Consider the following 24,208-nt stretch of genomic DNA (forward strand, 5'->3'; position numbering starts at 1 on the left):
TGTGGTGATGCCTTTGTAAAAAAAAAAAAAAAAAAAAAAAAAAAAAACTCCGGAGATTTACTGAACAAAATAAAAAACATTAACGTGCAAAACAAAACTATTCACAGCTTAGATATAACATCATTATATACTAATGTCCCCATTAAAAAATGCTTGAATCTACTCCTTAAACATTTAAAAAAATCTAACATTAGCTTACCTTTTCCTCCCGACACTCTTATAAAAATCATTAGACTTATAACTAACATGACTTACTTTCATTTCAATAACAATTTCTATAAACAAAATTTTGGTCTTCCTATGGGTAACCCTCTTAGTGGAGTATTAGCTTGCCTTTTCTTAGAATTCCTAGAATCTGGTCCTTTCAAATTCAGATTACCTCCAAACACAGAGTATTTCAGATACATTGACGACATCTTAATTTTTCTTCCTGAAAATACGCGCATAAATATCATTACAGACAAATTAAACTCAGTCGAACCTTCCATAAAGTTTACCTATGAAACAGAAAATAATAACTCATTACCTTTTCTTGACATACTTATAATAAAATCCAATAATAAACTATCCTTCAAAGTTCACCGCAAAACTACACACAAAAACGATTACATACATTTCTATTCACACCATAACAATAAAATAAAAACAGGAATGATAATTGGTTTCTTCTTACGCGCTTTCAGAATTTGCAGTCCTGAATATCTGGACGAAGAATTCAAATACCTTACAAACATTTTGAAAACCTTGCAATATCCGACATATTTCATATTGAATGCTAAGAGAAAAGCCACACAAATATTTTCCAGAATAAATAATAATAAAAAATCATACACACCAGACCTTTCTCTCATAAACAGACATCTTCTTTTACCTACACACACCAATAATACAATAATTTATAACACACTAAACAAACTAAAAATTCCTATCGTACAAACCACATCACTAACCATAAGACATATATTAAAAACCACGAAACATCTCTATAACAAACCAGTTTCCGATGGAGGTATATATACTATTCCTTGCCATAATTGCCATCATAAATACGTTGGTGAAACTCAGCGTAAATTGGAAAAAAGGCTCAATGAACACAAAAGAGATATAAAAAATAGCAATTCTCTAAGTGCATTATTCTCTCATACATTGCAACATAACCACACCTTTGATTTTAAACAAGCAAAAGTAGTTAATTCATTTCAAATAAACCGCGCCGGAGACTCCTTGAATCTGCGCTTATCGCAATTTCAAGCACTATTAAACAACGTGGAGGTTTCTATAACATAGCGCCATTAATAAGCAAACTGTTATTAAAAGAACATTATTTAACTGTGGACACAGGTTAACTTTCTCACACCATTCAAACACCCCCTGTAATAATTAACACATAATCTCAATCAATAAATTACATAAAAAACACTAATTTCATTCCTGTTACAAACTTATATTTAAATTTCAACAGATATATCTTTTTTCCCAATAAGAATATAAACTTGCGTTCATAGTTTTAAAATTAAATTAACGACTATATGACGTCACTAAAATTTCCTTTCTCTTTAACAGCGCCAGCCCCCCTTCCTTTTTGAATTTCCAACATCAATTTTTCCGTTTCTCTTAAATAGAACTGCGTCACACTGTGCACGTGAAACTTTTTCAAATATTTTTTGTACTGGTATATTTTTTGGTTTCTTAATCTCATTCACCCAGAGGAAGTCTCGAAATAAAGACGAAACGTTGGTGAACACATAATACGGTTTGTTCCTTTTTTATTTTCTCTCTCTCTCTCTCTCTATATATATATATATATATATATATATATATATATATATATATATATATATATATATATATATATATATATATAGCTAATAGTTTCATATGTTTATATGTTTATATGTAATTTAACTACTTTGGGCAGTGATTACAGTGAATGAATAACAAAGTTCTCATTTAGAGAATGCCGACTGTATAAACTGAAAAGGTCCTATTCATGAGATGAAAAACTTTTTACATATTGGTTTGTTCTAACTGATGAAGCCAAAGTTTGCGCGAGTTATAATTTGCTAAACAATTATATCCTTATATGCGAATACTGGAGGCTGAAACAATTGTACGTCATGTTGTGACCAATAAAAGGAAAACTTTCTGAAAATGAGTAAATACATGTGTATCCTTCCCAAGTAACGTGATATCTTAGAAGAATATATATATATATATATATATATTATTCATTTACATTTTTGCTCTTCATAGTTATTTTATAATCAGTGAAAATGTATTATCAGCGAGATTCTACAGAAGCGTTCAACCATGAAAAATAAATAAGTTACATTAACACCATGTTGAAATTGTCCAATCATCTCTGTTAGAGTGCTCAACTTAGTATAGTAATCATATTAGCTCTTCAAGGGTGTTGGTCAGAAAACTAGATTCAAAAGAAATGTGGCGACATTTGTGTGGTATCCGACACCCAAATGTACCGAACGTTTTCATCGAATATCTCACTAGAATTTAGAAATAAATATTAATTTGATTTTTACTTCAATATCTTTAAGTCATAGTTCCTGTTTGTTTGTTTAATTATTCGATTATTTATTTACGAACTCTTTCCATAACCATATATATTCTGAAAGTACATTATCCAGGACACGCGATAAGTATATTTCATTTTGATCACAAGAATTACAATATTATTACGGGTCTTCGATCGCACTGAACATCTGTAATAATGAAATACAGTGTTTTAATTTGATCGCATCTCCAAATCAGAATAAAATGTAAAATTGAATAGTAGAACATGTAAGAAAAATTAGAATATTTTGTGGATCAAATGTAGGAGGTCATAGGCTGTCTAATTTTTCACAAGTGAAGACACAAAAACATAGGTTCTTCCTACTAATATATATATATATATATATATATATATATATATATATATATATATATATATATATATATAAAGCTGAATGTGTGTGTATGTGTGTGTGTGTGTGTCTGGTCACGAATAGGCTCCTATATGGTTGACTATTTGAAAAAAAAACTGATTACATATAATGATAGAAGATGTATCGAGACACATGAATGGGTATGTTTGATCTGGAAGAACGGTGGTTCATTAAAATTGTAGGGTCTGCGTTCGCACCTGGTCCACAAAGTATGAAAATATAAAATTTAAAAATAAAAAAACCCAAACATTTACAAGTGTTTTTGATATAGATGTACATAAGAATACTTTCATAAGTATGTTTTAACTTAAATAGGGATGGTATAATAAAATTGTGGGGTCTGCGTTCGCGCCTGGCCTCCATAGAATGAAAATAGGCACACACTTTAATAAAGACTTTTCATATCTATCTGCGTAAGTATACTTTGATAATTATGTTTCAGTTTTAAGAAATATGGTATAATAAAATTATGGGGTGTTCGTTCACACTTGACCTTCATAGAATGGAAATATGTCACAAAGTTTAACAAGGTTTTTTAATATAGATCCACAGAATATTATGATAAGTGTTTCAGTGTGAACTGGTATGGTATGGTATAATTATGGGGTTTTTCTATTTTTTTTTACTTTCATCATATTTTGCTTTGGTTTTAATACCCCCAAATTCGAAGCTATCTCTTTACCACCCTTCCTTTTCATAACCTATCATACTTTCATTAATCAGAGTCCATTTTCTGTAGGCTGTTTTTAAATTCAGTCAATGACGGGTACTTTTGCTAGTATATATATATATATATAAAATGAAAATTATGTAAATAATATTCTTTATATATATTTAACTATATATCTAACTACATCTATAACTATAACTATAACTATATATATATATATATATATATATATATATATATATATATATATATATATATATATATATGTAGAGAGAGAGAAAGAGAGAGACAGAGAGATTTAGAAAAACCGGTCAACTTTTGCGCGGATGCGATATTCTGACTTCTTGTCGTTGAATACTTTCTCTGACTGTTTACTGTGAACGCACACCGACATGGCATGTATAAGTTTTTAATTCTTTTCAGTTCTTGTGTTAATTGCTGGTGGCCTAGAGGAAAGCTGCTATTGACGATGTTCGAATATCCCAACAGGTAATTATCACTTCTTACACTGATGATTGAATATCCATGAGACACTAATGTCTGTAGATATAAAAATAATTGTTAATATTTATTTGAAATATATTACAGATATGTATGCAGTAGGATATGAACATATATTTGTCGCAATTACGCTACACAGGCACTTCCGTGTTTTATCATCAGGGGAATTGTCAGGCTAAAATGGATGGAATTCGTGTTACCGGATGTTTTTATATATACACGTGACGTTTAGTCTATCTAGCTAACCAGTCAGATTTATTGTTATTTCCTCTCACGGGTTATTGTTTCCACTAGCCAGTAATAGGGCTTCTCTCAAACAAAAGTTCGGCTGAATCTTTTTGTTACGCTTCTTACAGGAGTTTTTGAATGTATTGAATTAATAAGTGACCTAATTTAACACGTGCATTCTTGGAATACTTTTTCTATTACTAATTTGAGTGCTGGTTTAGTTTAGTTTATTAATTAATTATTTAATTTTATTTTTCTTATGTATTGTTATCCCAAAACAATTTTTATTTTGTGCATGCACTTGTTTTTTTTTTAAATTTTTTTTTTATATCACTTCTGCAGTTTAATAGATTTCGGAGATCTTTAAAGTTTCAAATGTCAAATTTCTAATTCAGACATAATCTACACAAGTTGTCTAAATTTCTATATTAGTGGCCTGTTGTATAATTTCCACTCGATTATTGGCGAGCGTCTGTTTTCTTTAAGCTCACAGTAAGAGGTCGCTAATTTCGTTTTTATTTATTTTTTTTTTTTGTTGTTAAATGTGTTTGTACTCATTCAATAAAACCATTGTTTGTCTGGACATATACGCAAGTGTGAGTGTGTGTGTGTGTGAGAGAGAGAGAGAGAGAGAGAGAGAGAGAGAGAGAGAGAGAGAGAGAGAGAGAGAGAGAGAGAGAGAGAGAGAGAGAGATTTATTTTATTTTGTGGCGAAGAAGTGGCCTTATTTTAATTTCTTGAACATATGTACATGCAAAGATTTGTTGGAGTTAAATTACTTCACGTATTCACATAAAATATTATAAAGAGATATTATATTTTATTGTTTCTAGTTTTTACTTTAACAGTGTTAATTACGTGAGTAGGTAGTAATTCATGAAAATATATTTATGGCAATTAAGCTAAATATTCCTAAATCTCATGGAAAAATACTTACTCTGTAACTCATCCCTTGCACAAAATGTAATGTATAAACGGCTATATGTCGGTCTGTCCGTCTGTCTGTCTCTATATTTTCAAACTCTACCTCTCCCGAAATTAAAAGTCGCAGAGCGGAGCTAAGGGCTTCAAATGGTTGGATTTTTACGGACCGTTCTTTTATGGGTCTTTAGCGGGTTAAAATTGTGTTTAAGAAGCCCAAAATCGGTCAAAACTTTAAAAAATCGTTTAACATTTTGTACATTCTTAGTTTATTTTTATTTTTAATTTTTAATCAGTTTGTATGCGTGTAACGTTGGTACAGAGGTAACGTCACCAGCTTTGAATGCTTCGGTTTCGCTTCTAACTGATGGCACCTAAATACTTTTGTTTTTACTTTTGAAATCACGACTATAATAATATTTATGAAATCTGGACAAATTAAAATATCATATTAAAGCGTATTTTACACCCTGGCAAAGCCCCCTCCATAGGCTTATATATAAAATGCTATATGCCTGTCTATCTGTCTCTATATTTTCAAACTCTATCTCCTCCGCAACTAAAAATCGCAGAGCGATATTAGGGGCCTCAAATGATTAGATTTCTTTTACATACCGTTTATAATGGGTCTTTAACCGGGTAAAATAGTTTTTAAGGGATCAAAAATGGGTCAAAATTGAAAAATTGTTACGCATTTTGTACATTCATTTTAGATAATTTTTAATCAATTCATATTCGTGTAAAGTTGAAACAGTGGTAACGTCACCAGCTTTGAATGCTATAGTTTTGCTTTCGGTTTTGATTCTAGCTGATGGCACCCAAATACCTTTTTACTCTTAGAATAACGTCTCTATAATAATATATACGAAATCGCCCTCCCCCTCCCCCTGCTAGTATTCAATAAAAAATAACTCAAAACTATCCTGCAGTTGTGGCGGGAACTTAGGAAATAATAATACAAGCACACAATAACACAATTCTAAATGAGAGTAGCAGAGAAAAAATAACAACCTGCGTAAAAAAAGTATTTGCCTTATATAAATATAAATAAACATTAACAATTATTTTTATACATACAAATAATAATGTTTCATGTTTACCTAATAATCAGTATGGAAAATGATAATTGCTGCCAATCAGAAGATTTGAACCCAGCCACAGTCATCCTTGACTTTGTAGGCTGGTATTCTATTTCCAGGCCACCAGAAATTAACACGGGAATTAAGGAAAATTAAGTGTTTATAAATGCCAAATCATCAGGTATAGACGGTAAAAAAAGTCTGAGAGTTTCGCCATTTTATCATAAATCCCCAAAGAGAGCTCAACTTTATTTTCTTAAATAGACTTTGATAACAATATAATTTTAAAACAAATACTAACAATTATTTTGCATACAGGCACTAGTGTTTCATCTTATGCAACCATTAGTGTAGAAAGTGATAATTACTGGCAGTCGAAACGAGAGAGAGAGAGAGAGAGAGAGAGAGAGAGAGAGAGAGAGAGAGAGAGAGAGAGAGAGAGATGTGTGTTAAATACATTTTTCTTTTTTCCATATTAAATCAGGTCTAAACTCCAACATGACTATTTGCACTATCTATAGATATTATCTTAAAGAATATACACTTCTTTTTTTTGCAGACTAATAAAGATCTGGTTAAAAAATATGAATGTATAAATTACTTGCACGTAACTGTAATAAGGACATTGTAAATGCATATACAGTGAACGCTATATATTGATAATACCGAAAATCTGTTTTTCAACAGACAAAACATGGTTGTCTTCAAGTCTAATGCGAACAAATACTTTTGACCCGTCCTTTTGAATAATCAAATTCATATTAAAAAATATTATTCCCATTCCTCCAACTGTTTCCAATCCTTGCGTTCACCGTCCAACCGACGATCTCTTTAATGTTTATCTCCGAGAGATCACCGGGCCTTGATGTGCAATGACTAATTTATAATAATAAAAAAGAAAACAAAATTTTCCTTACAAGCCAAAGGAACTTATAGCGTGAAGCCACTGACATGTGAAAACACGAAAAGACCATCAAGGGACAATTAGTATAAGCAGTGCAGTGGCGTAGCTAGAATAAACGTCACCAGGGTCGGTCTGCTCATATGTCACCTGACTGACATTGTGTCAACCCTCCTTAGATACAACACTTTATATATATATGTATATATATATATATATATATGACTATAATGCTCCCTATCTTAGGTTGAGCATTTGGGAAGTGATATACAAATTATGAAGCGATGCTCTTTGTGTAAACAAATGGAGCTTAGGTATTTGGACAATGTCAAAACATTGTTAATTCACAGCCCGCATAGAAGCAGCCGTATAGCGCAACGGTTAGAAGCTCCGACTGTCGTTTGGGCGATCCGGTTTCGATCCTGGCTTGAGGTAGTTGCTTGTCTAGCCGCACTGATGAGCTGCGAAACAGTACTGTATATGGATGACTATATATACTAATATGGAAGCTCGACGTTGCCAGAGATCGAACGAATGAACTGCACCATATTTTTATTGTCATCGAAGTCGGATTAATTGCTAAGTATTCAATTAAATCGATTAATTGCCTGCTTTAGTTGCGGACCCACTGTGGGGTACTAACAGGAAACTTCACATGCCTTATCCCATAATATAGTGTAGTCTACATTGCTCTGAGAACTTATTGTTGATTTTATAAAATCATTTTTATATAATGGCTTGAATTAAAGTTCAAACAGAAACATTCATTTCGGACACGCCCCTGTCTTATCAAAGAACCTACTGTTGATTTTATAGGCTTTATGCTCGCGCGATGATAAAATTTCTCAAATGCAATTGTGATATAATGCTGTATATAAATGTGAACTTGGTTACAATTGGACTTACTCCTTTAATCGTTTTTTTTTCAATTACTCCCAGACACATCAAGTACCTTTGTGCGAAATTAAAAAAAAAATCGACGTAACCGTTTTCGAGTCCATAGGTAACGAACTCACACACACATACACAGATACAAAGTTTCTTATACACACACACACACACACACACACACACACACACACACACACACACACACACACACACACACACACACATATATGTGTATATATGTGTGTGTGTATTACTAATTGCATTAATTTGTATATTTATTAGTCGGTAAAAAATACAAATAAAAAACTGTTAGTTGCCATAATACTAGCAATAAGTCATATATAAGTATAAAACTGTGTCACACACACCAACACATGCTAAAACAAAAGTAATTGCAGATGTGTATGTGTTCACAAGGATATACATTTTGTAGCGGAAATCAGTTGAACTTCCTCCGGCCACTAGTAAGCCACGGAATTTCGGCTTGTTTCAAACTATAACTTAAATATGTCTCCAAATGTGCAATCAATGTAAAAATTAAATTAAAAAAAAAAATGTTTGTATAAATAAAAAGTTTTATACAAAATAAATGTACACCTCCATTTATTATTGATCAGGTTTATATATATACAGCAATGCGACACTGGATTATACTCTGACATAAACATAAACTTACCATATAATATATATATATATATATATATATATATATATATATATATATATGTGTGTGTGTGTGTGTGTGTGTGTGTGTGTGTGTGTACGCGCGTACGAGCGCGTGTGTGTGCGTATATATCTGTAATTATGAATTACATTAACTGGTATACATATATTTTCGGTGATAGAGCGAGTTTGATAACTACCAGTGTCACTAAAAGAAATCAAGAAACTGACAGTCGCTATAATACTGGTAATAAGTCATAAATATAAAGATGTGCACACAGACACACTTGCACATTAGAATAAAAATCAGTATCGATATGCGCGTGTGTGTCCACACATTTCTTGCACGCGGAGTAAAAAGAAACCGGAATCTTAGGAAGATCTTCATCCTTCGAGTAATTAGAGGAGTAACGGCATGCATGAAAAAAAAATCAAAAACTACTTAGTGCATATATCAGGGGAACAAAAATCAAGAGAGATACAAAAATTGTACTTAAAGAGACGGTTAGAATCTTAAAAAAGATCTTTCGGTTGCAGTGTCCGAGATAGCGAGTGGATGTCTGCTCCATTTTCAGCAAAAACAAAATCATAAGAAAATTGAGTAAAATCAAACTGACTAAATATACATGAATTAATCTTTAAGGCGTAAGTGTAATTTACCACTACTGCAGTTACTACTACTACTACTACTACTACTACTACTACTACTACTACTACAACTACTACTACTAATAATAATAATACTAATAATAATAAAAGTTAGGAATAAGTGTAATATCTACTTACCTTGAGAAAGAGATGTTGATGCGCGTCCGTTTGTAGTTAACATCCCAAGAGAGAAGGCATTACGCCGTCAGCGATGTTAGCTCTTCTCAGCGTCCACTGCAGCCTTAAACTCGAAAAGAACGCTAATGATGGCATTTAAGCTGCGAGAGCAGCGTACACGCCTCCTAGTCGTGTGTGGACGCACATGAGTAAGCGTGCGTGTGTCTGTGTTTCTGTGTGCGCGCGTGAGCTGACGAGAGTGCTTGCTTTGTACAACGGAGAACCGCCATCCCCCCAAACCCCACGCAAGTGCGCCGTTTCTTGTACGCGAGTGCGCGCAGCCGTCGCGAGAATGCTTCAATGTTTACACACAAAAAAAGTGCGATCTTGAAAAAATAAATAAAATGAAAGATGTAGACATCATACGTATTTAGCCAAATTTCCCAACTTTTCGATGGCTCAAATCTGGATAATATTCAATTTTTTTTTTAAAAAGAAACGCTGGCGATTTGAAATGAAGCAAAGCTTACAAATGCAGAATAAACTATTTTGACACATATGGGCAAATATATACACACAGTATAATCCCCCCACACACATATAATCTGAGGTTATTGTTTTTCAGAGATTAAGTAACCTATGAAATTTAACGAGGTTAATATAAGAGTGCTCAATGCCGAAGTAGAGCAGGGTATAGTCTTTGTTTTTACATAAGCAGTAATATGTTGCAACACAGTTGTGGGCATGTTTCGGCCAGCTAGTTACTAGTAGCTAGAGACTTCTCCAGGCGATAAAGCTTATACGAAATCACACACACACGCACACACACGCACACACACACACTCACACACACGCACACGCGCACACACACATATATATGCATAATATTCTATATTTATACAAAAATATTATTGGTTACATATTTACATACATGTTTCAGCTGTGGTTTCTTTAGAAATCTAGCGTCCTTAGACAGAGTCCACATGCTTTTGAGGTGCCTATGTTTTTTATGATATCCTGCACCCAAGAAGGGGTGGTTTTCAGATCGTATAGTGTGGTGTCAGTCCGCAAAGGAAAATCATGGGGGGAGTGGTTTGCTGGGTCTAATGAGAGTTTGAACTCTCTCTAATACAATATGTGAAGGGAAGCCTATACCTCCATCCCTGTTAATGAAATATTATGGTAGATTACGATTTCAAACATTGATAGGGAAACTGATTTAGGAGAAGAACAATCACTAAAATTCCTGCTTTGCTTCCGTTTATATTGGATGTATACTTGCAATTGGATTTAAGCAATATCGAACCAGAAGAAATGTTGGAGATTGCACAACGTTGTTTAACTATAAAATCTACACATAGTCACTGTTTGGGAGGATATCCATTGCAACTCATGATTAAAGTATACAATCATATATTATGTACGTTCACGTCGTGTGAGAGTTCACTAGTTCAAAGTTTCGTCTTTAAGGTCGTTATAGGCTAACTATTGGTCTAGCAACCAACTTCATTACGAAGAATACTTTTTAAAGATTATCAGGAACAGACACTAAGGAATACACACATTTCTTGGTTAAATAAATAGCGATATATGTAGGCTGCTTTAATGTGTACTCATGCGAAGGCGAAATTTTTCATGCGTGCCTTTATATAATTGGGTCGTTAATAAAACAAAATTCTTAGCGTTTTCTGCATAGATTATTATACATGATTTGTCAGTGACGCTCTCGTTCGTGTCATTGTCCTCATCCCTGTCAGCATCATTAATGTTCTTCTAGAACGGAGAAGACTCTTTGAAAAATAAGTGGAACAGAAAAGAAAGGTAAAATAAAATTGAAAGAAAATCAATAAAATTTCTTTTGTTTTTATGTTGTTAAAACGGTGCTCGCACTGGACTTTTCTACCCAGATTTGTTTGATTTTTCTTCTTTGTGTGTATTTAGGTAGCAGTTTTTCATCTAAGCAAACATTGTTAAAAATAATAGAGCTCTGTCCCTTGATTATAGCTTCTTTTATTTTTTCAGCGATTTTTCTTCGTCGCGTATTTTACAAGCGTGTTGTTATATCACAATTTCTCACTTTTTTTAAATACAGTCATTTGTTATATTCTGCAAGATCTTCCAAACTGCGCCGGTTGGGTGGTAGAGGGTAAATAAAGCAGTGTTGCATTGTATGGTCCCCCCTTTCATACTCAAATTGTTACATGATAAGGGATGCCCCCTTTTCATGTAAGTATAAAAATAGAGAGATTTAGTTAAAATGAAAATGAAATAGAATAGACGAAATTCGAACCTCGTAATTTAGGTTTAGAAATAGATTACGAGAGACAATTAGAAAATGGAATGTAAAAACAAACCATTGTTTAGCTTAGAGATAAAATAGTTTTAAGAAAAGGAATGCAACTATAGGATAATTTAATAAACATGTTTTTAACATATTGGAAATATAGGTTACTGGAAATATAGGTTAAAATTCCTTTTGTAAACAAAGGAAAAAGTTTTGGACACGCATTTCCAGAACACGTGAAAGAAGACACATGTTTTAACATGTGCATGACGTCATGGAAAATGGGAAGTTCTCGATATAGTTAGAAACTTTAGAGTTAAGCAGAGAGAGTCTGAGGACGACAGATGACAGTCTGGAGTCGAGAGATGGACAGTCAAACGTCTGGAAGCGAGACGGTCACCTTTGAAACATAGAATGTAAAACTTTGAATTCCTGACTAAGAAAAACACCGACCGGTCGAAGAAGAAATAAACCCATCATGTGTTTTTATAAACGTCATCTTTGTGTTGTAATTCTACCAAAAGGTAAAGTGAAATTGTCATTATATGTCTTATATATCCTGTGTTTTAAAATGTCTTCACATACAATGTCTCTACATCTCATATCTACAATGTGAACACTAAGACTGTCTCAACACTGTCTCCTCACTCAAAGAGCTTCTACACTTCTAAGTATGAACATTTTATATATATATGAATCTCTTCATAACGCGAACACAGAACGCAACATCTCTCTTAATAAGACTCTCTAAGACTCACTTTTAATAAGACTTCCTAACAACGAACAATAACAAATATAACAATCATAAGAATAATAATAACAAAATATATAACAAAATGGTTGGGTCAGTTTTGTAGTTCCATCTGGTCATAGCAACTTTTGATCACCTCATTCCTGTTCTTTAGTGGTCGAGTATTTTTCATTGGAGCTAAGGTACTTCTGAGATTTTCATGTCAGTGCAAGAGGAGCATTCTTTGAGTGTAAAACCATTCTTGTAATAGAAAAATGACCCAAAAATGGATTACAAAAAAAAAAAAATATCGTAGAAGAAATAAGATTATTCCATTGCGAATATTAAATGCCCTTATCCCAAACAAAAATAAGAGACATCAGTCTAGTCAGAGAAGCTTTGAATTGTAAAAGATACTAATGTAAAAAATTGTAGTATTAATACAGTCAGTATCAGCAAAGCATAGTTCTCGTATTGTGCTAAGACAAAAACTATGACTGAAACATCCAGAAAAATTCAATATATTTTATACAGTGATTCTGGCACCTGATAGATTTGTTTTTCTCACCCCTGGCGATAAATATAAGCGTCCAAATTTTTGCAATCATACCGAATATTTTGCCAAAAATATTGAAAACCTATTTTTTTTTTGCATAATGGGAAGGTCCTTTTAGTATTTCTTGTATCAACAGGCGATCTCGTGCCATCTAGTTCACAACTGTAGCCCAATCTCTGTCTGAGATATTGTTAGGAGTTTATTATGGTAATCTAGACTTCAATCGTTGGAATTTGTTTAATTGTGACTGTTACAATCGTACCGATAAATCGCACCATAAATAAATAAAGGACGCCGGACACATAATCTATTATACGCAGATCCAAATATGCTTAAAGAGTTAAAAAGAAAAAAAAAGAACATAGCCATGGATTAACTATAAAAAGCTTATGGCAGAAGTCTTTAAGCATAGATAATTGAGTATTTAAGTATATATAATATATCTAACAAAATGATTAATCTCACAAAGAAAACCATAGGATGATGGAGATTGCTACTGACATATTACTATTATAAAAATGCACATAAGCTATGTTAAATGAAGCTTTCCATCACCATCACTGTTTGATGCCACTCAAAAACATATTCCCAGATAAAGGTGATGCCGAATACAAGCTTACAAACACAGGAAAAAAGAATAAAACACCTCATGCATATGGAGAAAGCGATTCCCTCCTCCCAAAATAAAAAAAAGAACTGAAAAATTGATAAATGTCAGAATCTTAAACGATGATATTTTAATTGAATTCAGAATCGAAAAGTGTGCAGTACTAGAGAACTAAAAGAAGAAAATTCGAGACAAAGGAAAACATGGAACCACACAGCTAAGAGGAAAAGGGTACTTGGCAAACATGCATTTATAAATATTTAGAGTTCTAGAAGCTGCTGTCAAATTAACAGAAATTAAACAATTTATTGGTACGAAATGCCATTGGAATGGTGCCGGCGTATCATGTGGACTATGTGTGGTAATGAGTGTTAGATCTCTATCGTTTCACGTCTTATTCTATTTTGCAAATGATTGTACTACCACTGCTCACCCAGGCCGACGGCACCATTTAACGCCAATGGAATTTGATAAAGATGCCAGAAAGTATGTTCCATGTACACATTCTCAGACAAACCGTCCACCCACTCAAGAGCAAGAAGCATCCATTCATCATTGCAGGCTATGCCTGTTACTAATTTGTTAAAGACTTATTGCGATTTTGACAACTTAATATTACATTCACGGCGCTATTATTTTTCTACCCATTGTGATTTACCAATTAACTATTACTAACTAACATTAATCCTAACTAATTAATCTAACAACTCGGTAAATCACTTAAAAAAAATACCACTTATCACGATCCATAATAATGATAAGCGTTAATGAGTATAAGATGGTCGTTGAGACATATTGACGATCACTAATGGTGGCAATCGGTAGAATTTGGTTATTTATGGCTAAAAACCATTCGATAGATCACATATTAGAAGAGCGGCAAAATGTATCTGGGGGAATCATGTGGGAATCGTGCCATCTTTTTGTGATAGAGTACTATTATTTGATACACATGCAGGATAGTGATCTAAGAATTAAAAGTGAGATTCCCGAGTTTTGACGGCAAATGACGAAATAAGTCGATCGGCACAGAAATAAAATGATTCCCTTGCGAGTATTTTAAGACCATGTTCAAAACAAAAATTGGCAGCATCAGAAGAAGCTTGAATTGTAAAAGATACTAATGTAAAAAATGGTATTATTAATACAGTTAGGATCAGCAGAGCATAGTTCCCTGATTGTGCCAAGACGAAAAGCTATGAGTGAAACATCCAGAAAAATTCAGTATATTTTATACAGCGATTCTAGCACCTGATTGATTTGTTCTTATCACCCCTGGCTATAAATATAAGCATCGAGACAAATATATCGAAACAGACTCTTTTGCCGGTTTACATTCGCTGATTTCTGATTTGTACCCGTTTTCGGATAAAGAACGCCACCAACCTTGCTCTTCTTCTTCTTCTTCTTCTTCTTCTTCTTCTTCTTCTTCTTCTTCTTCGTGTTAATCTTATTATTTTATTTCGGTATACTTGTTCTTATTACTTTTTCGTCTCTTGTAATATTTTTCAAATCTGTCTAATTCTAATTAATCTCCAGTTGTAGTATTCTCACTCTCGACAGCCAAAAGTACTTAAATTATACGATTAAGTCTTAAACTTTATCCAAAGCTAACCTTAAGTCCTGGTGACAACAAACCCCCAAAAGACAGAAAGAATTACAAATAAAAACTAATTATAAGCCCCGTCCCCATTTTTGTAGTCTTCTCTTCCAAAAAGAATAAAAGAAGACAAAAGACATTACCCTCTTGTAGTCGATCAATAAAAATTACACAATAAATTGTTCACAAAATGGTAGTTGTGTGCGTTATGACGCGGAAATCTCCATAAGCATTGAAATTCTTAGATGACTATTCTAAACAAGTACCTGTTATATTTTCAGTACGCCTGAACGTTCTCTTGATGTTTTTTTCCATAAAGGGAGTATACTCTAAAAGAAAGTGATAACAACGATTTTAACTCAACATATATTTTTCAACTCTGGATCCTCATGTTTTTCAAGTTAATTCTGGCTGGAATCCCCTCCCCGTGCACATCTTTAGCGCCTCGTATACAGTAATAACTAGGGCTATGACAACAGCATATTATTTTCATTGTTTTGACTCTCGAGTATATATCCGACACTGCTAAACACAGTTAATCAATCGAGAACCACACCACTCTATATAAAAGCATATTAGATATCAACGAATACACACTCGAGAGTCAAACAATGAAAAGAATATACTGTTGTCCTAGTCCTAGTAATAACATTCCATGATATCTCGCTTCAATAACATCCTCTCGAAAACTGGATTTAATTTAAAAGCATGTGTATGTAGCACATTTAAGCTAATCAATAAATTATACTCCTACAAATGGCTCCAGACAAGATCCATAGGATTTTACATATACTCAATGAAAAATAATTTAATGGGGTTAGATCGCACGGACGAAGTGGCCAGGTGACTGGTCCATTTCGTGAAATTATTCATTCATCAGATATTTCTTTCAGTAAATTGACCGTATCGCTCGCTGTGTGGCATGTGGCTCCGTCTTATTGAAACCATATGATTAATTGGCAAACTCAGCTGAACTTCAAATAACCGATAGTTGCCAAATCTGCAATTAAAGAGAGTAGAGTTATCAATTTAAAGTTCGCCGCCTCTAAAAGACACCTCCCACACACATATTGTTGATATAAATAAAGTAATTTCATGAACGAATAATAACGTATTTAAATAAATCAATTAAATTTACTTTTTGTTTCAACATCTAAAGTAAAATCGATATCATCTATAAATCATTCATTGTCATGTAATTCTATTGAACTATTGATGACCCGTATGGACAATCACGTATTGGCTACTCTTTATGCGACACAGCTTTACGAAGGTCAAGAATTTGATGCAATCGAAGGCATTCAAATGACAAGAGTGATATGTAGTAGCTACTGATTCATGTATTGTTCGCCAAAAATGTTTGCATAATTAAAAATTCATATTACAATATATTAAAAATAGACACGTTATGTATAAATGTATGCGTATAGTAATCACTCTTAACCTAACGAAGTATCCCTTAATTTTTACGTAAATATATCACAAAGCTAAATAAATTCTTTTTGATTATTAAACACCTTATATTTCGGGCTACGCACCACCACTCAATAAATGTGGTGTCTATTCCGAAATCCATTCTTAACATAGGTAGGTTTGGGATGTCCATTCCGAATGCCGTTCTCAACATAAGGATGTTGGTGGTTGGGCTACGACAACACGAACTGTACTTTAATATTTTTACGCGGTGTGTGTGTGTGTGTTTGTGTGCGTGCTACCACCGGGCAACGCCAGTTAACGGGTCCTGCTAGTATAGATATATATATTTTTAAAACAGTAATCTACGTACATGCATGTTTCAGGGCCCTACCCCTCTTCAGCGCAGCTTGACTGTTATTAGGACTCGAACCCTGGACCTTATGCACTTCAGTCCAGCGTGTTATCCATTACGCTATGACGATTTACTGCTTAGTTTTTATCGTTTATATATTTACGGAGTTTTTTTAGTTGTTAATTTTTTTAAAACGATATTGAGGTTAGCGTCTTCGCCTTTAAGATCGGATGTTTTTTTTTTAGAAATTGCCCATTTTTTTTATTTTCGATGTAAACAAATAATATTTTTTATTTATTTATATATTTATTTATTTTTAAATCCAAAATATTTATTTATTTATTTATTTTTACATCCAAAATGGGCAATTCAATGCTTTGAATCGATCTGTTACGCCCACTATTTGAAAAGGGAATTTTTCCGAAATTAATAATGGATATTGTCGCAGACATAACGTAAGACATTTTACCAATACAACTGAATAAATATATGTATATACAAAATATATGTATGTACTTATTGATTTGTAAATCGTCACTTGTTCTCGTCTTCTCTTACCAACAACGACTATATTTCATTCCTCGCATTGTGGCAGCCTTCTAAATCTCTACTACATACCTATCCCACACAATGCTTCAAGCAAACTACATATCAATCATGGTGTATGTGTGTAGCTATAACATAATCATACGCGCCAACATTCACGGGCTTATACATTAATCCAGTTTTCATACTTTATAACGGGCTATTGTCTATTTTCTGTTCGGCGGGGCGTTACATTACTGACATAGACAATGCCGTTAATTAAAATACCAACTTGTAAACAGATGATAGGATTAGCAAAACATCGTTAAATCGGAGCGCAAATGCCAAAATAAACTTCCAGAAATATCTTTATTCATTTCAAGCCGCCGACAAAACTGTTTAGCTACTTTTATAAAAGGACAATTTAATTAATTCTTTTCCACTTAGATCCAAACGTCATAGTTGTGTTTAGATTATATGGACCTATACGAGAAAGGTTTGTAGCGGTAGTATTTTGTGTGCCATTTGAATTGAACATAGGAGTTATTTGAGGACATATTTTTAGGGAAATCGCCCCAGACAAGGCATGAAACTAATTGATGAATAGCAAGAATGAAAGATGATTTTCGCAAAGGCAGAATATGCTTATTGAAAAACTAATGTTGTAATTCAGAGGAAAACAGTGAGCAGGAAAAGAGTTCCATACGCTTGCAGTCATTGGAAAGCAGCTACTGGAATAAAAAGCTGTATTACAATGAGGTATCAAAACAGCGAATTTGTGGAGATTACAAGACCAACGAGTCAAACGAGCTGGGACAAAGGAAGCAGGGAATAGATCCTTAAGAACACATACTTTAATTGTATTTATAAAAAAAAGATTGAGACTAAGAACATCACGTTCGTGAGATAGGTGAATGAGAGTTGCTAACCCGAGCCAATCAAATTACAGATACGTTTAGGTCCATTTGTTGAATATTTATGAAAACACAAGCAAATACCTCTGAATATGTATGAAGAGGTACATCGAAGAACGTCTCGAAATCGTACATAAATTAAAAGAAAGGTTTTAATAGCGTATCCACAGTGTTGCTAAGATAATAGATTGGGGAGAAATTTGAAATTAGGGTTTAATTAGGTTGGTTGGTTGGTTGTTTTTGTTTTACGGCATATCAACCCTTTTCGGGTTATTTAATGCCGAATCCAAAGATTTTGAAGAAAATTTTTTTTTAATAGAATATATTTGTTGTTTTCACGTCGGTTTCTATTTAACCCATAGTTGGGATCCTAACAGGTACTACCACTCCGGGTCAGAGTGGACCTGGGAGCAATGGTAATTAAAGGGTGACTCCACACTCCCCAAAGCCCACAAGCTGGGGCCTCACCACTGGATATAGTTTAAGGTCATATCCAAGACCCCCATTGAGGTACTTTTACCCTTTGCAGAGGGGCAGTTGGCGTATTCTAATGCCCCACCGACAGGGCCGGTTTAATTAGGAAAACAATGTAACTCAATATTTAACTCTTTTTTAAAGTTCAAATAGAGCATAAGACTTTACGTTAAAATAAACTAAAACTTCAAACAAATGTCGAAAATAAACAGTTAGGTAGACATGATAGTTCTTGCGGAATCGTTAATAATGATTTCCAACGATGTATTTTCAAATAAGTTTTCGTTACAATACCTTTACTTTATCATTTTAAAGAGCATTTTTCGCGCTGTCTAATCGTTTAAATTATAATCGTTTAAAATTAACTACGTCTTATTTTCAGAACGTTGAATATAAGATGAAAATGAAGCAAATTCGCACAATTTCCTTATATCAATTTTAGCTAGACTGAAAATTTGCTGAAACAGTTCACGATATCAACGAAGCGTTTGGCTCAGGAATCACTACTGAACGCACAGCAAAGTGGTGATTTAAGAAATTTCGTGACAGCGACAAACGTATAGAAAATAATGAGTGTAGTTGTCGGCTATCGGCTGTTGACAACGATCAATTAAGAGTCTTAGTCGAAGCCAATCCACGCAAAACTATTCGAGAACTTGCTTCTGAATTAGACGTAACTTATACGACGATTTCCAAACACTTAAGGGAGATTGGAAAACCAAATTTGATAAATGAGTGCCTCACAAACTGAACGACAACTAAAAGAAACGCCATTATGAAATGCCATATTTCCTTCTTTTAAGCAACAAACATGACAGTGACAGATCGATTCAAAGCATGCTAGAATCGATCTGTCACATCTACCATTTGAAAAGGGAAGTTTTTCCGAAATTAATAATGGATATTGTCGCAGACATAGCAAGTAATACATTTGTATCCAATACAACTGAATAAATATATGTATATATAGACATATATGTATGTCCTTATTAATTTGTAAATCGCCACTTGTTTTCGTCTCCTTTCACCAACAACGACTATATTTCATTCCTCGCATTGTGATAGCCTTCTAAATCTCTACTCTAAATCTAGGGGAAGATATTAATCTTTTTAGGCAATTTTTCGATATTTGTCGTATGAAAGATCGAACTTTAAAACAATACTGATCTTGGTAAAATCCGTCGCCTCTATTGAAAGTTTAAGGCTAACATGAAAACATACATACATACATTTATATATTGGTAACTAAAAATTTTCGACCCAAACTGATGAAAAAGCTTGCCCTATCTCTGAATACCCTTTATGTAAAATTTCAAATATTTAGACCAGAAATTGTCTGAGTAATTTGGAACAGACCGCAGAGGTCAATTTTTTTTAAACTTTGACCCCTATTATGACCCCTTAAAATTTATTGTTTTGGGATCAAATCAAGTTATTAAGTTAGATCCATGTCCAAGGAACCTATATCTAAAATTCCAAGTGCGTAGACCCAAAATTGTCGGAGGAGTTTGGTAAAGTTCTCAAAGATCAAATCGTTGAACTTTGACCCGTTAATCGCCAAATTTCTGGCCAAAAACCGATCACATCAATTTTCCTAAATCTCAGTACCCTGTATATCAAATTTCGAGTCTGTAGACTAAAAATTGACAGAGTTAATGCGTAGGGAAATGTACACAGACACACAGACACACATATACTTTCACTTTATATATATATATATATATATATATATATATATATATATATAAACCGTGTAAATCGCTTTATTGCTGATCAAAATTTCTTTAATTTGGAAATTAATATAAACCCTAGAGGAGTGAAAGTTTGTACACTGGAAGAACATAACAAAAGTGTGTGCTATTTTCGATAATGTATATATATACTAGCATCGGTACCAAGCGTTGCCTGGGTCGACATGAAATTATGTTTAAATCACCTGTATACTAATCATTTTCATCATGGGCAACGTGGATACCTCCACAACAAAAATAAAAGAACGGATGAAAACAAGTAAATGTAATCCCCCCCAGAAGTATGTGATACCCTCTCCACCAGATATTTCAGCAGAAGGGCCACAAAGAGAAGAAACTATTCTCCGGATATTGAGCACTGCAAAGAAAACTCCCTCCAAATAGTTAAAAATAAATCATTACAACTTTTGTTTCAATAAAAAATAACAGCGAATGCCCGTATGATCGAAAAAAAAAAAAGAAAAAGATCTACCAAAAATTAATTCCAAAAACAATAATAAATAAGTATTAATTAAATTTATCGTTATTTTATGTTTCAAATGTAATTCCCGCCTTCCCACAAAAATCAAAGAAATGTATTTGTCATGTTTAGCCCCCTCCTCGATCACCAAACTTGAAAAAATGCTAGAGATGACATGTCTCGTTGAACACTTCGTGGCCAAAATGTGGGTGTTCATTTTACGTTAAATTTATATAGAAAAGTGATCATCCACGCTAAAATGTTAATTTTCTTTCTTTTTTTTTTTTTCAAAATTTCATCTTTCATATTATTTATAAAGACTGTTTAAATGTATTATGCCCCCCAAAAATAGGCTTTAATTTTTTTTAAGGGTTAAACGACGCTGAGTCACGTGTTAAAAATTGACCATATTTAATTTAAGATATTATATAAATAATAAAGAAAATCTGTTTTGCAGTGGTATAATTATTATAATAAAACCTGGACAACACCGATTAAATTTTATGAATAAAAAATGAGCAGATAATGTATGGGATGATGGATTTTGCTCACATGGAAGATTGGCCTTGTGTCTGACTAACTCTGCCCTCGTGGGAATGCAAGTAAATGAGGACATTAGTTTTAATTATTTTTCTTTAACAAATAAAAAAAGGTTACTTAAAAATTAAGAATAAGCGGGGGGAAAAATTCCTCCGAATTAAAAATAAAAATAATACTTCAGCTTAGAAGAATATTTCGAAATGAAAACAAATCTATTACAGAAAATATTTAATAACGTGTTCCGTTTAAAACATTTTTTCAATTAAACTATCACAGTTATTTCCACTTTGGTTTTCTGGTTTGAAAACTAAACTGTTTCAGATTTCAGATAAAATAAGTTAAATCAAATATAAATTGAAATTTAAATAAACTAAATACTTAATTTGTTTTAATTAATTCAGTTGAAACGAAGCTATTATGTCGAATAAGTAATATCGAGCCAATTATTTAAATAGATTTAATGTAATGTGATATGCTAATGACCGTAACTCAATCAATGTAGATGTTGTTTGAAGAATGCTATATATAGATTACGTATAAAATATAATGTCTCCTTTGACAGGAGTATCCTATCATGGGCATTAATATTTCTTGACCAGGTGAATTGTACACACATATTGCCGTTATATTTCTTTAATCATTAGGAGTTGCATACACAGACAACAGACAATTGCACTTAAGGGAACAGCGAGGATACTAAAAAGAGCTCTCGGTTGGTTTCAATAAAAAAGCGGGGCAATGTTGGCAGCTGGTTTGGCTGCCCCATACCCGGCATTACAATCTTCAAAGGAAGAAAAAAAAAAAAAAGACAAACACACACACGAACGCTACTATTTTATATATATATATATATATATATATATATATATATATATATATATATATATATATATATATATATATAAGAAATAGGAGGTAAAGTGTGGTTTTATATATACAGGGTGCCCATAAAGTTCGTGTGCACTTTAAAAAAAAATTATAATTTTATTTATATTTGCGATAGAAATAATCTGTAAAAAATGTTATAAAGTTTCATGCATCTAGTTTTAAGTATAGTTATTAAATAATTTTTCACCACAAAATTCGTAACAATTTTTAGATAAGTAAAAAATAAGTAAAAAATATTTTCTTTTGTTTTCAGAATCAATTTGATCCCATGGCTTCAACTGAGGAAAAAGTAAACTGTGTCCTTTGGTTGACTGAATTGAAATCTACTATTGCTGTACAAAGAAAGTTTAGAATTGAATACAATAAAAAAGCGCCTCATAGGAACACCATTGTTAAATGGATGAAAAAATTTAAAGCTTGTATAGAAGAACCCTTTACTGCAAGTCCAAAAAAGTCTGTAAGACGGGCATCATTGGAGCTCGGGCTGCCAAAGTCTACTGTGCATAAGATTCTGCGGACAAAACTTCATATGAAAGCTTACAAAATTCAGTTACATCAGCAGTTGTTAGAAGAGGATTATTATGCACGGCTAACTTTCTGTCATCAGTTCAATGAAAAACTTTGCAATGATGATGCATTTGTGAGTAATTTACTGTTTTCTGATGAAGCAACATTTCACATTAGTGGCAAGGTCAACAGGCATAATTTCCGAGAACTGAAAACCCAAATGAAACTGTTGAACATGAAAGGGACTCTCTTAAAGTTAATGTGTGGTGGGCTTTGGGAATAAATCGAATCATAGGGCCATATTTTTTTGAAGATCGTGTTATTAACAGTGACAGCTACTTAGATATGTTGCAGAATTACATTATTTCGCAACTTGAACAATTAAACTTGAAAGATTATACAGTGTTTCAACAAGATGGAGCTCCTTGTCACTTTGCTCGGCGTGTTAGACAGTTTCTAAATCAGGAATTTCCTAACAGATGATTCGGACGGGGTGGACCATTTCATTGACTTCCACGTTCGCCAGATTTGACTCCATTAGATTTTTTTATGGGGACATGTGAAAACAATTGTGTATGCAACCAAACCTAGTTCATTGTAAGATTTGAAAGCTAGAATAACTAATGTGATATCAGGCATTACTATAAATCATTTGGCAAATGTTTTTCGTGAACTGCAAAATCGTATTACCCTTTGTATTGCTAATGATGAGGAGCATGTGGAAAGTTAACTAAAATTTCAATAAAAGCTTAAAAAATATGGATTTACTTCTTTCAAATCCATTTTACAGATTATTTCTATTTATATATATATACACACTTTACCTCCTATATATATATATATATATATATATATATATATATATATATATATATATATGAAAAGGGAAAGAAAACCTTTCGCCTTTTTAGAGAATTCTCAACGTTTCGTTACGATTTTCGGGGGACTTCCTCAGGATAATGATGAGAATTATTGAGGAAAATAAAATATAGCAAATTTGAATATATATATATATAGGAGGTAAAGTGTGGTTTATATAT

The 24,208-nt window shown here is 32.9% G+C and overlaps 1 protein-coding gene and 1 long non-coding RNA gene across 3 annotated transcripts in view; one reads left to right on the forward strand and one right to left on the reverse strand.

Moving 5' to 3' along the window:
- Positions 1 to 10,061, reverse strand: part of LOC145277012 (basic phospholipase A2-like) — a 90,120-nt gene extending 80,059 nt beyond the window's left edge. The window contains exon 1 of one of the 2 annotated variants that reach the window (XM_080128612.1): positions 9,586 to 10,061. Coding sequence is in view for 1 of the 2 variants with exons in the window: in XM_080128611.1 (XP_079984737.1) it covers positions 9,586 to 9,628 (43 nt within the window). In the remaining variant the exon portion in view is untranslated. The remainder of the gene's footprint in view (positions 1 to 9,585) is intronic. The other variant, XM_080128611.1, reaches the window with a different exon arrangement.
- LOC145277013 (uncharacterized) lies at positions 1,171 to 23,921 on the forward strand. Its single transcript, XR_013868079.1, has 3 exons — positions 1,171 to 1,753; positions 4,039 to 4,104; positions 22,915 to 23,921. It is a non-coding gene; the product is annotated as an uncharacterized LOC145277013 (long non-coding RNA).
- Positions 23,922 to 24,208: the final 287 nt, after the last annotated feature.

The sequence above is a fragment of the Euprymna scolopes genome, chromosome 5, assembly GCF_053919585.1.
Source record: "Euprymna scolopes isolate OS-2025 chromosome 5, ASM5391958v1, whole genome shotgun sequence".
Lineage (NCBI taxonomy): Eukaryota > Metazoa > Mollusca > Cephalopoda > Sepiida > Sepiolidae > Euprymna > Euprymna scolopes.